The sequence below is a fragment of the Stegodyphus dumicola genome, chromosome 3 (assembly GCF_044657685.1).
Source record: "Stegodyphus dumicola isolate Sdum_Otavi_A_Nest chromosome 3, ASM4465768v1".
In the NCBI taxonomy this organism is placed as follows: Eukaryota; Metazoa; Arthropoda; class Arachnida; order Araneae; family Eresidae; genus Stegodyphus; species Stegodyphus dumicola.
Window position 1 is genome coordinate 229,045,184 of NC_140770.1, and position 16,009 is coordinate 229,061,192.

General features: G+C 31.5%; 1 protein-coding gene across 1 annotated transcript in view; it reads right to left on the minus strand.

The window, feature by feature from the left end:
• Positions 1 to 16,009, minus strand: part of Cbl (E3 ubiquitin-protein ligase CBL) — a 124,311-nt gene that overhangs the window by 75,673 nt on the left and 32,629 nt on the right. Inside the window, exon 3 of the mRNA XM_085813880.1 lies at positions 6,342 to 6,473. Within this exon, the coding sequence (XP_085670006.1) occupies positions 6,342 to 6,473 (132 nt within the window). The remainder of the gene's footprint in view (positions 1 to 6,341; positions 6,474 to 16,009) is intronic.

Here is a 16,009-nt window from a genome sequence, read left to right on the forward strand (position 1 = left end):
GTCCTTCATAAAATAGAAACATAAGTTCATGTGTCTGGATTTCGTAGAAGATCTGGCACAGTTGATCCACTGGATGGTAGCTTGACTGTCTGTATTCAAGACCACTGCACCATTCAAAAATTGTTTACATTTTAATTCTGATAATAAATTTACAGTCCAAATAATATCCTTACAAATTTCAGAAATAGAAAATAATTCTGCTTCACAAGTAGACAATGCTTGACTCTGCTTACGACATTTCCAAGAAATCAATGAATCACCTAGTAAAATAGTACCACCAGAAAATGACTTACCATTTTTTGCATTTCCCCAGCTAGCATCAGCATATGCATTTAAAACTCCAAAATCATTGCTATAGAAAAGTTTTTTTATTTTTTGTACCTTTAAATACCTTAATACCCTTTTACTTTTAGCCAAAAGATAATGCCTTTTTTCTGGTACATGATTAAATTGTGACAAATAAGTTGTTACAAATGATATATCAGGACGCGTTCTATTCGCTAAACATAAAAGTTCCCCAATTAATTCCTGATACAAAATTGCATCAATTTTTTCATTTGTACATGAAAAACCTTTATCTGCCCCTTTAACGATTGGCGTTTTCACTGCTTTACAATTTTCCAGATTGTGTTTAGTCAATAAAGATTCAATATATTCTGTTTGAGACAAACATATACCATTTTCAAGTTTTTCTATTTGCATTCCTAAAAATTTTGAATTAGTATTTTCATGTAACTCAAATACATTTTTTATTTTAGAAACAATATTTTCAAGCATTTCTTTATTATTACAGAATACAGCTAAATCATCAACATACAAACACAATATAAAAATGTTTTTGGAATCATTATAAATGAATATACAATTATCAGATGCTAACTGTACCAGCCCAAGTTTTTCTAATTCATTTTTTATTTTCATATACCAATTTCTGCCGGATTGAGGCAACCCATAAATACGTTTCTTCAATTTACATACTTTACCTTCTCCAATCAGTTTTTCATAACCAGGTGAAGGAGTCATATACACATCCTGGTGTAAGTCACTGTACAAGTACGCTGTTTTTACATCATAAAATTTAACAGTCAAGTTTAATTTAGCTGAAAGTGCAAGCAATAATCTAAAACATTCAATGTTAACTACTGGTGCATATGATTCGGTATAATCCTTATTTTTTATTTGATTAAACCCAGCGGCTACTAATTGCGCTTTATATTTTACTTCCCCAGAGTCTCCTTCCTTCAAAGTATACACCCACTTACTTTTTACTAATTTTGTTTTTTCAGGCCTCTCTACTATTTCCCACACTTCGTGTTTATGTAATGAATCTAATTCATTTTCCATTGCGGATTTCCAGTCATACCAATTAGCACTTTGTTTTGCTTCTGAAAAATCATTCGGAACATTACTGATTATACTTGACGCTAGTTGTTTTGATTTGAGCCTCTCGGATCGTCTTAATGGTATTTCATTTCCATATTTATTACTTTTTTCATAGCTATCAGATGTTTGGACTTCATTCCCCCTGTCATCACCCCCGCTACAACGGCTTATGTCGCCGATTTCGAAATTCGATGAGTCATCATATTCGCTTGCTTGGGTATTTTCCGTAACAACCAATTCGAGGTGTGGTTTTTGATCTACTTCGTTTCCCTTTCTTTCTAATTCTTCAATATCCCAAGTTTCTAAGGTTTTATTTTTTCCCATATAATTACTACCTACCCTTTAAAGATTCGTTAAATTTAACTGATCGTTCTTGAATTATTTTGTTACTTGCTATATCATAAATACGATATCCTTTTCTTTCTCTAGCATATCCTAACATTATCCCTCTTTTCCCTGGTATGTCAAATTTGTTTCGCATCACTTTCAGAATGTGAAAGTATGCCACACATCCAAACCTTTTTAGATAGTTTAATTTGGGTTTTTTACCAGTCCAAATTTCTAAAGGAATTTTTTCTTTTCCTTTCCAGGGTGTTAAATTTGATACTTGAGTACTAAAATTAATTGCTTCTGCCCAGAATTTTACCGGAAGCTCACTCTCATGTAGTAATGTCCTAGCTCTTTCTAAAAGAACTCTGTTTGCTCGTTCAGCTTTTCCATTACTCTCACTGTTATATGGAATTGTTTTTTCATGAAAAATACCTGAATTAACAAGATAATTATCTAATTGTTGATTTACAAATTCTAAACCATCGTCTGTTCTCAAACGTTTAATTCTTTTACCAGTTAAATTTTCATACTTAGCTTTAAATTTACAAAATGCGTCAAACACTTCACTTTTACTTTTAAGAAAATAAGTAAAATACATTCCAGAAAAATCATCCACTAAGATCATAAAATATTTAGACCCACCAATTGATTCAGTTTGAACAGGGCCACATAGATCCGAATGAATTAATTCTAAAATTTCTGAACTCTGATTAATGTCAATATTTGGATGACTTTTTCTAGTTATTTTACTTATGTCACAAGTTTCACACTTAAAATCACTTACATCATTAATATCAATGTATTCTTTCATTTTAAGCATATATTTTGGATTTAAATGGCACAATCTACTATGCCAAAGCTCATAATTATTACCAGTACAATCATTAGCAATGCAAGATTCAGAATTATAACATGGTTCTAAATTAACTTCAAGCCTACCGTTATTCTTAAATGCTTTAAAAAGTAATTCATTACACCTACTAAAAACTAATACAGATTTATTCTTTGATTCAATTTTACATCCTTTATCCATTAAGGCAGTGAGTGACAATAAGTTATTTCTTAAATCAGGAATATAACTAACATTACTAATAGTTAAATTAATAAAACTAGAATTCTTTGTATTTATAGCTTTTGCTTTAACAGTACCAATACCTTCTGAATATATTTTTGAATGTTTACCTGCCTGGTAAATTTCCCTCACCTCTGGTGTAATATTCTGAAACCAAAAGAAGTCTTTTGCCATGTGTCCGGTTGCACCACTATCCAGCAACCAAATTTTATCACATTCATAATTTTTTCCACGCGTAAGTTGAAGAGCAAAATCACTTTCTCTTTCATCAGAACGAGATGAAACGTTCACACTCGTAGGTTGTAACTTCATTCTTTCCTTGTTACCTTTGGATAACTCACTTTTTGGATTCTTGTTTCTGTAATAGCAGTCCTTCGCGATGTGACCAGGCCGTCGGCAAATGTAACAAATTCTTGGCTTATAGTTTTTATTCCTTCTTGATATGAACGCCTCTGCGTTGTTTCCATCAGGTCGTTTCCCATTCATTGAATTGTGAACGGACTCTTCCTCACGGAGTATTTCGAGTACTTCATCAATTGTTTTTTCACGCTGAGTTTTTACAATTTCCCTAATTCGAGAGAACTTCCCACGAAGTCCACGGACTGTGTAAAACACCAGTTCCCGAGGAGATACATTTAGTCCTAGCGATTGACACTTAGTTGCTATTCCTCTCGCTCTAGCGATATAATCATTAGCCGACTCATGCAACTTCATTTCTAAATTTTTTAACTCATTACCAGCATCTATTTTTCGATCTTCAGCTTGTCCCGTAAATGTTGACTTTATTTTTTCCCAAAGAATTTTTGCATTCTCTTCTGTGGAGAACTGAAGCGCCTGTTGATCCGATAGTGAAAGTTTTATATATGCTACGGCGTCAGCGTTTTTCTCATTCCACAATCTTTCATCTTTCTCGTCTAAATTTTCTGGTTTTACTGTTGAAATTACCGAGTCAAGTCTTTTCAGTGATAAGGAAGCTTTAATTTTCAATGACCAAATAAAATAGTTCTCTCCAGTTAATTCGGGAACGTTCCACTTCTCCATTTTTGGCTTCCACTAAGACAGTTTCGGTTTCGACTTGGTCTCTTATATCCAATTCTTCTTGAAAAAACCACGGAGCTGCTACCATTTGTTGTTCAGAGGCCAATATTTAGAGTAAAGAAGCCATCGTAGGACAAGTCACTTTATTTACATGAATAATGAATAAAAATATCACACAGGAAATCATATTGAGCATCACACAGCAAACAACATATCAGCATCTCCCTACGCTCGAAGGACGGATGTGTCGGTAGAAGAGACAGCTGCGCCATCATAATTAATACGCATGCGCATAAGAAAAAACGTTCGCTCGCCTCTACCCAACACAAATCTTTTCTAGATCAGGTTACCCTAAGGAAATCCAGTGTGATTTGGGTAGATTGTTCAGAAGTGAACTTACATCTGAGTTTTTTAGTACGATCGGAATTAAGGTGTATCATTCTTCTGTGTGTCACCCTCAAAGCAATTCTGTTGAAAGGTTGCATTTCACCTTGAAAAGGGTATTGAAGGCTTTGTGCTTAGAAAGTGGGAAGGACTGGGAAGAATGTTTGCCATGTGCTTTGTTCGCCCTCAGAACTGTTAGCCATGTTAGCCTGTTAGCACAGGTTTTAGTCCCTGTGTGTTAGTCTCGAAAAAAATTTGAGAACGCCCCAAACGATTGTGTATGAAAACTGGTTAGAAAAAGAAAGTTCAGAACCCACTGCGGTCGAGTATGTTCTAGACTTGGTAAACAGATCAAAGAAGTATCAGGAGCTGGTTGTAGAGAGGATGAAAGAGTGTCAAAGTAAAAGGAAACTCTGGTATGATTGCAACGCTGTTACGAGAAGGTTTAAGGTCGAAGATGTCGTGCTTGTTTTAGCCACGTCTAAACCAAATAAAATGGTTATAAACTGGATAGAGCCAGTTAAAGTAACTAGTGTGATTTTCGAAACCAATTATTTGGAGAGATTCTGGATAATAATTCCATTTGTCATGAACCTTATCATCAGTGCCCTGAGTTTGTAAATCTCATGATGAAGGATATCGAGGGAGAAGTTGATATTCCTTACCTTTTGGCTGATTCAATGCACACTGATTCTAAGAAAAAGATAGTTGTAAAAGATTTTTGTAGCATTTTGGAATTATACTTTTGTAGATTCAAAATTGTTTGCATCGTGTATTTCATTCTCAAGATGGTTAGAATTAAATGTTTTATCTTAAGTATTAGCATTTTGTAAAATTTGAGGAATGTACTTTGTATGAGGCAGACATTAAGAGTAGTTTAAATTATTTTTGTTGCATTCTTGTTTTTATGCTTATCTGTCTCAAGGTGATGTTATCTAGAAATAAGTGCAGGGTAATATAAATGGCTTCTCTATTATCACTTAATTGGTTACCACTTGAGTTTTGAAAGCAGTGAAAAGTATTTAGAATTTTTCCTTCCATAGTCTAGGAAAATTCTTCTATGAGGAGAGGAGTTGTGATAAGGTGGCATAAAGTTTCATTGTCTAGGATGAGTAAATTCAGAGTGTAATAGTTTTCATATCTGGGGTGAAATCTTGTGCCTTTGTTAATGATTCCGGTTGCAGTCTTGTGGGTCACTCCAATGGACAAAGAGGTAAAAGAAGTCTTTTCATCAGGATCATGAGATGGATACTATGTTATGTATGAGTGAAAGAATCTTTCCCCTTTGGAAGTTCAGCGCAAGTAAACACAGGGAGATATATAAGGTGGTATCCTGAAAAGTGAGAAAATTTTTCCTGTTTAGAGCTATGGGCATGTTGGCTGCTAAGAACGATAATTTCTCGTGTATAATGCGTTAGAGCATTTTTTCTGTAACAAAATTCTGAAATTACAGGACTAAATGTATCCAAGTCCCACACTGTCAAGAATCGCAACTATTAATGTTTTTATCTTATTAAAATTCATGTTACTGTTAGAACTTGAGTTTGAAGTTCATTTCAACCCTGCATCATAACTTGGGGTTTGTGCAGCGGTTTTGACCACTACACCACACAATCAATCTAAACAAGTTACACTTTTCAAATCACTTAATATTTATCCACAGTAGTTCGTCCTTCTGAAAATAAAAATGTGAGACTTCTCGTAGTCAAAGTCAGTTCAGTAAATATCTGAAGCTGTAACCTGATTCGCTGATCTGAGTTTATAGTTATCCATGCAAGATCAAATCTGAAAAACAATTGCCTTAACCATTTCTTTTACCTATTTACAACGGAGTTAAATTATTTCAATTAAATGTCTGAATAATTTTTTTTAATTTAATATTAGGCAAACACAACCATGTAACAATAACAATTTTCCAATTCTTTATTTATTTAAAGCTTGAAATTTTAAAAAACAACTTGAAATTTACATAATACTATAGACACTTTAAATACTTATTTGCAAACAAAAGTTATTAAATATTAAAAATACAATTATGTTTAATAACATGAATAAAATCTGCATATAATTATAATAATGCAAAAGCGCTGTATTTAGATATCGAGAACTCAGCATAATATTACAAACTACCAACCTTCCAGGTTTGCTAATGTAATTTTGTAGTCTAGCTTTCACTTCATCATATGTAAGAAAAGCTACATAACCTGGATGTGTAACAGCTAGAATCTGCCAGTTTCGTAATAGAGTAGACCAAGGCTGAAACAATCTGAACAAAAAATAAATAAATGAATGCATAGAAAATGTACAAAAAAATAGCATAAAATAAGCTTTTCACAGAATATATTTTTTCTAGCAAAATACATAAATGCTCCTCATTATCTACAAGCTGCATTTTTTATCCATATAAAAATTACATCTCTTATAAAAAAAATGTAGAAAAACAACTGCAAAAATAATTTTTTGAATCATTTCTTTTGTATGTAACATACAATGTAAACACATTTTATCAGGTACAAATATCAACATATTCATAAAAAAGTTGCGTATAATGTCATATTTAAAAAAATATTTTATTTGCATACTATATAGTTAGTTTAGCTCTGGTAAGACACATTACCGCTTTCTTACAAAACCCTAGAATTTGTTTTATACTATAATGAGTAAATTAACATTCACTAAAAGCTATAATTATTCCAGTAATACGGAAAATAAATAAATTTCATAAAGCATTTAGGCATTTTATTTTCCTTTCCATGGCTCTATTTAAACACCACAGTTTATGAGATAGTGATATATAAATCAGTATTAATTTAGTAGTCAAACAACAGAAATCAGCGCTATATTTGCAAATTTTCACAGGAATAGTTTTGATGGTTTTACCGAACCATCATCCTCAACTGCCAAAGCGCAAATGAGCAAGTAAAATATAGTGATAACATTAGAATAGCTGGATGGGAGTTAAGCTATTGCACCATCTATTGAGGAAACAAAAGATTATGCTTTAGTTTCATTAATAAATGGTACCCAGTAGATTAATTCCCAACCAGCCATTCTTATCACTATATCTTATATCCTTCATTTGCACTTTGGCAGCTGAGAATGATGGTTCCGTAAAATCACCAAAACTAGTCCTGTGAAAATTTGAAAATATAATGCTGATTTTTGTTGTTTTACTTCTAAATTAAATATCTTACACTTTGTCAAGTGACAACATATTTCATTTAACCACTTAGCTCAATAAATTTCAGAAATTAGTCATAAAATTTATTTTTTAAATACTGAAAAGATATAGTGATTAGATAAGATAAGAATGGCTGGACTGGCTGGACAAGATCTACTGGTGCCATATATTGATGAAATAAGAACTAAAACATAATTTCCTGAAGGCAAAGATGGATTGGAATTAGGGTCACTAACTAGAATAGAAAGATTTTTTTTTTTTTTTAAATCTGAAACACCTCTAGAAAATCTAATTCACCAATGGAAGATGTTTTTTGAATAATTTTGGTTGCAGAAAAATTGAAAGTGCGATTTTCAAACCAACAATGCTGGGCAACAGAAGACTTCTGTGTTTCCTTTTTTCTAACATATGCCTCATGTTCTTTAACACGAAATTTAAATCTCTTAATTTTAAGGCTCTCTTCGGTAAAACCATTGAAACTAGTCCTGTGAAAATTTGCAAATACAACACTGATTTTTGTTGTTTGACTTCTAAATTAATACTTGTTCGGCGTGTTATTTTATCTTAATTATATAAATCAGTTACTAAACTCTATTAGAAATATAAATTTTACCCTACTAAAAAAATCGATTATAATTTTCACAGGTTATAGTAAATTAAGGGATTTACTTCTATTAAACAACTAAGAAGGAGAATTAACAAACTGAAAAATTTAACACGAAGTTAATTTCCTTAAACTGGAGCAGGTACACCGCCTCAAAGAAAGGAGAGGGGGACATTTCTCTATCTCTTGCTCTACTCAGCTGATTCACGAAATTCATCTGACACTTTTGAAACTGTGACTTATATTATATATTGGATTTATGATATATATTAGATTTAAATATAATATTGTTCTAAAATACATATTTATGTACATAATACATGTATAAATATGGTAAACTAAAATTACACAGTACCCAAAAGAAAGTAAGGAAAACTGTCTCTGAACGATTATTTAGAGTCAGACATTTCTTTCCATTCAAATTCGTTTCAATACTTTTAAAATGATATAAATATAGACTTGTGGCTTTTGGAAAATCTAGCTGATGCCCTCGAACTTTCTTGAACTTTACTGGCTGTGACGAAACCTTCAGGAATTACAAATTTTATGCAAATAAATAAAAAGATGTTATCTTCTTAATGGCTAATTACCTCAACTAAACCTTAATGGTTTTCTTGTGGCATTCTGCAAATATATCCGAAATAATCCTCACTATTTTATTCTGGTCAAACTTTATGTCGGTAACAGCCACATGTTGAAATTCAAGAAAGTTCGAGTGCGTAAACTAAATTTTCCAAAGGGTACAAATCTATATTTACATCATTTTAAAAGATGATTACATCATCATCATTACATTACATGATTTGATGATTACTTCATCATAATGATGATTTACATCATCATTTTGAAAACAAATTCAAATGGAAAGAAAAGTCAGACTTTAAACTAAAATAATTAAATAATCATTCAGAAACAGTTTGCCTTACTTCCTTCTGGATATTGTGTAGTTTTAGTTTACCATATTTATACATATATATATTTTATTTGCGAGCTGAATCACTCGCCTGACAGAGCCACCCCTGCATACCACACTCATTTTTGGAACAACTTATTTTGTCTGATATTCTTACGAGTAGTTTCCTTTTCATTTCGTCAGTATTTGGTTAGAGTAAAATTAAAAGTTTGTTCATCATAATGAACATCTTTAGAGGCTAAGCATTTTAAAGACAGGGGATGAAAGAAAAGACAACTTTCCTGAATACTAAAAACATTTTAAGATGATATTCATACATTTCTTTGAATAAATTCCTGAATCTTCAACAAATTCAGCTGAGACATCTTTAGATTCTCCATTTATGATACAATATACTGATCTATAATGTAATTTTAATTTATACAGCCTTTCAGTGAAAAAAAAAAGTTGCCCTTCATGATGTTATTTCTTGTATTCTTTTTCACTAGTGTAAGCCCACACAAAGTGGTTTTCCTCAAACTCTTGTAGTTTCCCTTTTTCAGAAACATTTATTTTCAGTGTTGACATAAGATGTTCAGTTTCTTTTACAGTTAAAATACCACAACTTTTCTATGTGTCTTTCAGGGTGAATGTTCTTCATTTTCTAGACATTTTAAGTGCAAATTAAGCTTAAAGTAAACCCAGAGGTCAAATATCTGAGCTAGAATGAGCTTACCAAATGATAGAGGAAGAAAGCAACAATCAAACGTTTTTGGTAAACAGAATCCAGTGTTTGCTACATTCAACCTAACAGTACAAAGTCTGTAATCTGGATGTCCATTATGCGGAATGATCTATAATCCAGACCTCAAAGCCACAAACCTTTTTTTTTTTTTTTGTATGCTTTACGCATGCGTGTAATGCGTTTACGCATGCGCGTTTAATGTAGAACGGACAACAGCCGTGAATTTGAAGGTTTTTGTTCATCGCAAACTAAAGGTGAAATTTTCCAGTTATTGGATTTTGTAAAGAAATGTGGATAAGCAGTAATAAATGAAGATGATATAACAAAAGTTCTTCATTTCAACGACAATGCCCCAATCATCAATCAATTAACGGATGGCGAAATCTGCAGTATGGTTCTAGATCCAGAAAATACCAGTTCCGATAGTGAAGAAAGTGACAGAGAGGTTATTGAAAACGAAAAAATTTCGATTGACAAGTTAGTCGGTATTCTCGACACAGCAATTACAGGACTTGAACAGTGGAACTTTGTAACTGAACAAGAAATTATGTCTGAATTATAGAATTAAAGAGAAGTATTAGCACAAAAAACAAAGCAACTTAAACAACTTACATTGAAAGAAATGTTTAATAAAGTAAACAAATAAATATTGAGCCTTTTTTTTTTTTTTTTTTTTTTTTTTTTTTTTGGTAAATTTTGATACTTTTTAGATCATAATTGCTATTTATTTCATAAATTATGGTTTCATATTTTTAATTGTATAATATCTGCATGCCATCTTGCCAGATTTAAATCGATTATCTATAATATGGAAAAACCCCTAATCCGGAATCGCCAAAGTCCCAACGAGTCCGGATTACGGACTTTGTACTACATTCCAATCTTAATATCAGGTTCAAATAGTCTAAATTTTGACAATTTTTAATACCAGAAACTGACAATATGAAAGAATATATATTTTTTTAATTATCTGCAACAGCATGAAAAAAAAAACTGGTTATTTTGAAACCTTCTTTGTAAGAAGCTTAATATAAAAATTTATATTTCATATATTTTTACTAGAAGAGGAGATCTGATCATAGATAGCCATCAAACTCTTTAAACTTAATTTATATTGTTAATGCTATATTTTGCATAGGAATTTCAGTTTTATGGTAAAAACTGAAAAATCTGTCTAAACATAGTCAAGTTTCAATAAGCCATAATTGAAGGAATATCCCCTTCAGAGAACATATATTAAAAATTGGACTTCGAACTTGAATCAGTTTTAAATAGTAGGTTTCAATATTCACTTTGACTTACCTTCGAACTTCTAGCTCATACAATCATTCTATCAAAATTTTCACTAACTGAAGTTCCAAGTAATCGAGTTATAGCGTATATTCACAGTATGGTAATTAACTAATTGAAATATATTGTAAAAATAGAAAACACTGCAGAGTTTATAACTATGCAAGCTCCCGTCTTAATACAAATTCAACAGGTAATTAATGAGAAAGTCTCCAGAGGTATGTTTTCAGGACTGCTGTAAGAGAAGAATGTTGCATTCCTTGTAACTTTTTCATGCTGGAAAAAAACTTCATTTTAAAGGACACTACAGTTTTAGGGAAGCAAAAATTATCCCATGGAAACATATCTGGAGAACATTAGGGATAACTAAATACACAAACTTATTTTCAGTACACAGCAGTTCTGCATAATGGTTACTGACTGGTTAAAAGATGCATCATAATGCAAAAGAATGGTTTCTCACAGAATAATGCAAGATTAAAAATCATCTTCTTAATTCCCAGCTATTTAAGTACTCAGCCTAAGATTTAAAACTACAGCATTGTCTTGACACCTCAGCTTGTAAGATAAATATAATGTCACTTGAAATAAACACTTGTTTAATATTCTCAAGTTGAAGAATGCAGGTTAATTTGTAGTTTTTGACAGACGTAAAGCATAGAAGTGCAGAAGGTGGTAAATCTTGGTGTGATATAAAATGATATCCACATAGAAGGACAACTTTTTTAATTCCTTTAAAAGAACAATTTTAATACAACAGAAATAATACAGTGAAAAAATATATAACAGGAATCATGATTTATTTTACCGCTTATTTTTAGACTTCAGACTTTGATAAATTACAATTTAACTTTTAAAGCTATGTTTATTTAAAATTCTATATCTACATAAATATATATTTTGCTTTGATAAAAATGATGGTATCCTGTTATCAAGACCAGATTCAGAAATGTGTATGGATGAATGTGTTCATGTTTGCATGTATATATGTAAGTATGAATATATATGTGTGTAATGATTTTGAATGCACAGTCGAAGACTGGAACTCTTAACAGCTTTCAATTATAGTCACGGCTGTAGTTAAGGTATACAGATGAAGGCAACAAAACTGAATTTTGACAAATCACCAGTCTTTATTTTTTACACATATCCAATTACTTTGGCAAACACTTATTCAATCATAATTGAATATGATAAATTTGTATGTGCATTGGCTTTTTAAAAGGAAATGACGTAGTCAGATAAAAAGCGAAGTTATGGGGATGTATTAGCAGTGGCGAAGCTAGTAAAGGAATGACATAGATATTTTGCCAAGAGTATTTATACCAAGTCTGAGGTATAAGTAGAGCTAATCTGTGATTGGTTAATTTGATGTTGTTAAATAACACAGAAGATTCTCGAATTTGGGAGAACAGATGAATTTAAGCGAAGATCACCAAATCTAGAATGTTAAATTTGAGGTAGCCAATTATTTTTAAAGCAGCTTACATATACGAGTATAGATATACATATATGTATACATTCATACATTTCTGAATCCGGTCCCGATAACAGAACAGTACCAAAAGGATCTTTGATAGTAACATTAGGGACCTTTCTAATGAAAATAACAGTTAAAGATGTTTATTATTCAATTAATGGCACAAATATCTTTGGGCATAAAAGACCTTCAGAAACATTTTTGTTGTTTGACTTTGCTACACACAGAAAAGAAGACAGAAATCTTATATTCCTGTAAACTTTGGAATTGTCAAACACTTCTGCAGTAGACGATAGCATGTTTTATTTATAATATTTTTTAATGTATCGTTTGATATACTCAGAAGTACTAAATACATATATGATGCACAATTTTGAGATTCACAAAATAAATTTCTTTGCATAGAAAATGAAGTAAAGTAACGAAAGGATACTATGGCGAAGGTAATAATTTACTTTTCGGCAAGAAAAAAACCTTAAACTTTTGATTAATATTCTTTATAAATTTTAAAAACCTTTTCATGTATTATTAATAAAAACTGATACTTAACACAACGACATTGGCACAATTTGGAAATTTTCTACAGATGAAAAGGTAAAAGTTATTTATAGGGTGCAAGTTGGTTGTTTTTGCAACTTTTTTTTTTTTTTTTTTTCTTCTTTTTTTACAAAGATTTTCAAATTATCGATAATATGTTGGTAAACATTATCAACATATGAAGAGAAAATACTTTTTAGGAATTTAAAAAAAAATTTAAATTATTAAATAAGGATTATGTGATACATTATAAAAATAACTTACATTCTGCAAATTTTTCTTTAATTTTTTGCACTATTCTCCTGAAGTACACAGTGATCTATTTTCACTAAAAAAAAAAAAAAAAAAAAAAAAAAAAAAAAAAAAAATTACAGACTTAGCTTTGTGCAACAGCAGCTATCTAGGAAACAATTTGCTCGTTGTTCCTTTTAGAAAATTTTCAGCAAAATTCCATATTCCTAAAGAAATTTTACTGCAGTTTCTTCCCTTTCTGGCAAACAACACAAGGTTTTAATTTCTAACTAACTAAGAGGGAAAATATCCCGATTTGTTTATAAAAATGGTTGGAAATTGGAATACAACAAAAATTGTGGCGCTGCTTGACTCAAGACTGTTATGAGTACAGTAGCCGAAAGAATGGTTATGCGCATATTAGACAAGTGTATGGTACATCCCGAAAATTTGGCAATTTCTACTGCATGTTTGTGTTAAAATGTATATGCCTAAAAATTTATTAGACATTATTAATAAAAATGAGATAAAAAAATTCCATATGAATAATCCTCAGTAACAGTTAATTTTAAAATTTAAGGTTCAAAATAACTGCTACAATTCATTGAAGATTACAACAAAGTATGTAAATCACATCTGCTTTTATTATCATCTATAGCAGCAAATCTCAACTGCTTGCTACGCTAGAGAAAAATAGGTGGTACGCAAAGAAACAAAGTATTTTAACTATTAGATTAAAAAAAAAAAAAAAACTTAATACCTTAACATCCTGTTTAAGTTTTTTCTGTAACACTCATAAATTTATACAATCTGAGCTTTGTTCAAGGTCAGCAGATGCTCATAGACATAGCAAAATAATCAGTTTTTATTTTCACAAATATACTTTAGCCATAGACATAACAAAATTTGTTATAAATGATGTTTCTAAAAGGAGTTGTAAATAAAAATAAGCTCCTATAAAAAGATAAAAGTATCTCATCAATTCTTTCAGAGTTTATCGATTTATTAGGATATCTGCAATTTATGTAGCCACTATTTCTGGGCATACTGCTTTATTTTCAATTAGAGCTCTTTTTTTTTTTTTTTTTTTTTTTTACGTTGATTTGCTTGTCTTTAACAGCAGGTATTTTGTCTCCTTGTTGCTTTGTATTGCGATTTGAGAATATTGTCGTTTTTTTAAAAATATATTGCATATTTAAATATTTGTGAAAAAATTATAAAACAAACTTAGATTTTTCGAAATGGAAAAATGGTTAGGATTGAATAAGCAGAAAAGCGATGATTCCCAAGTGATGGATCTAGAACAATCTATTAGCACTAAGAATATTAAAAAGAAAAATTGTTTATAAGAAAATATAATAAAAGTTATTTATCATTTGAATTTACTTGGAATGGAGATGAAATGGACCCTCAACCTCAATGTGTTGTTTGCGGCGAAGTATTACCCAGTCAAAGTATGAAGCCATCGTTTCTTAAAAGACATCTTGAATCTAAGTATGCCAATTTAAATGATAAATCTGAAGAATGTTTAAGAGAGAATTATCGGTATTCAAATACAGTAAACAAGTAATAAAAGGTTTTGTTTCTTCAGGTGAAAAAGCTTTGGAACCTAGTAAGCCTAAGAATTGCCAGGGGTGAGTGAGTGAGTAATTATGGCGCAAAAACCAGAGATGATTATGACGCGCCAAACAAAAGATGAGATGATTACAATTGATGACATTAAAATTCAATAAATAAAAACAAGTAGATAAATGTACCAAATCCAGAGGATGAAGTCATATAAAAACAAGTTAAAAGCACATATTAACATTCAAGACACAGTCTTCAAAACAAATTACATTTGGTAATAAAAGCCAATCTCTTTTAAATAATAAAATAAATTAGAATTGACCTCTCTTCCGATTAAACGGTCGAGAGGTAAGTCATAGCTATTAAAATATTTCTGGCGAAGACTATTAAAACATGGACACTCAATTAAAATATGACGAACAGATAAACAAACATTACAATTAAAACAAACAGGCTCATTTTCAGCTTTGAGAAGATAGCTATGTGTGACTCTGGTGTGACCAATTCTGAGTCGAGTCAAAAGAACGTCCTCTTTACGATTTCCAGCAAAATCCCAATGCTCAATTCTAGGCTTGATGTTTCTCAACTTGTTGTGATGCTGAACATCCCAAATTTGCTGCCATTTTTTTCGTATCTTTCCCTTGATGACACAGCAGATGTCTCTAAAAGGGATAAGGCGACTGGACAGTTCGACAGCAGATTTTGCCGCGATGTCTGCAAGCTCGTTTCCCTTTATTCCCGTATGCCTGGGAACCCAGCAGTATAGGATTTCATATCCTCGTATCGTTAAATTTCTATGAATTTTGAGAACATCCACTACCACAGGATTCTGAGTGTTGGGAAAAGCTTCCAAGGATTTAAGAGCACTATACGAGTCTGTATAAACTATGAACTTTTTGTGGCAGAGCTTTGAGATGTAAAAAAGACCATAATATATAGCAGATAGTTCAGATGTTAGGACTGAGAAAGCATGGTGCAGGCATCTGCTCTCAATGTAATCTTGAAATACAAAAGCCATCCCGACATGATCATTTGACTTTGATCCATCTGTGTATATCGGATGATAACTGCTATATTTGTGTCTGTGCTCAGCGAAAATTTGTCTGTAAACGATCTCGTTAGTGCTCGCCTTTACGTGATGTTTAAAAACATCAAGAAGCTGGATCCGTGAATTTTCCCAAGGTGGAATTTCGAAATTTTGTACTGCTTGGGGGTGCATATCAGAGAGGGAGAGTTCCTCAATGACAGGGCGAACTCTTAAAGGGAAAGTAGG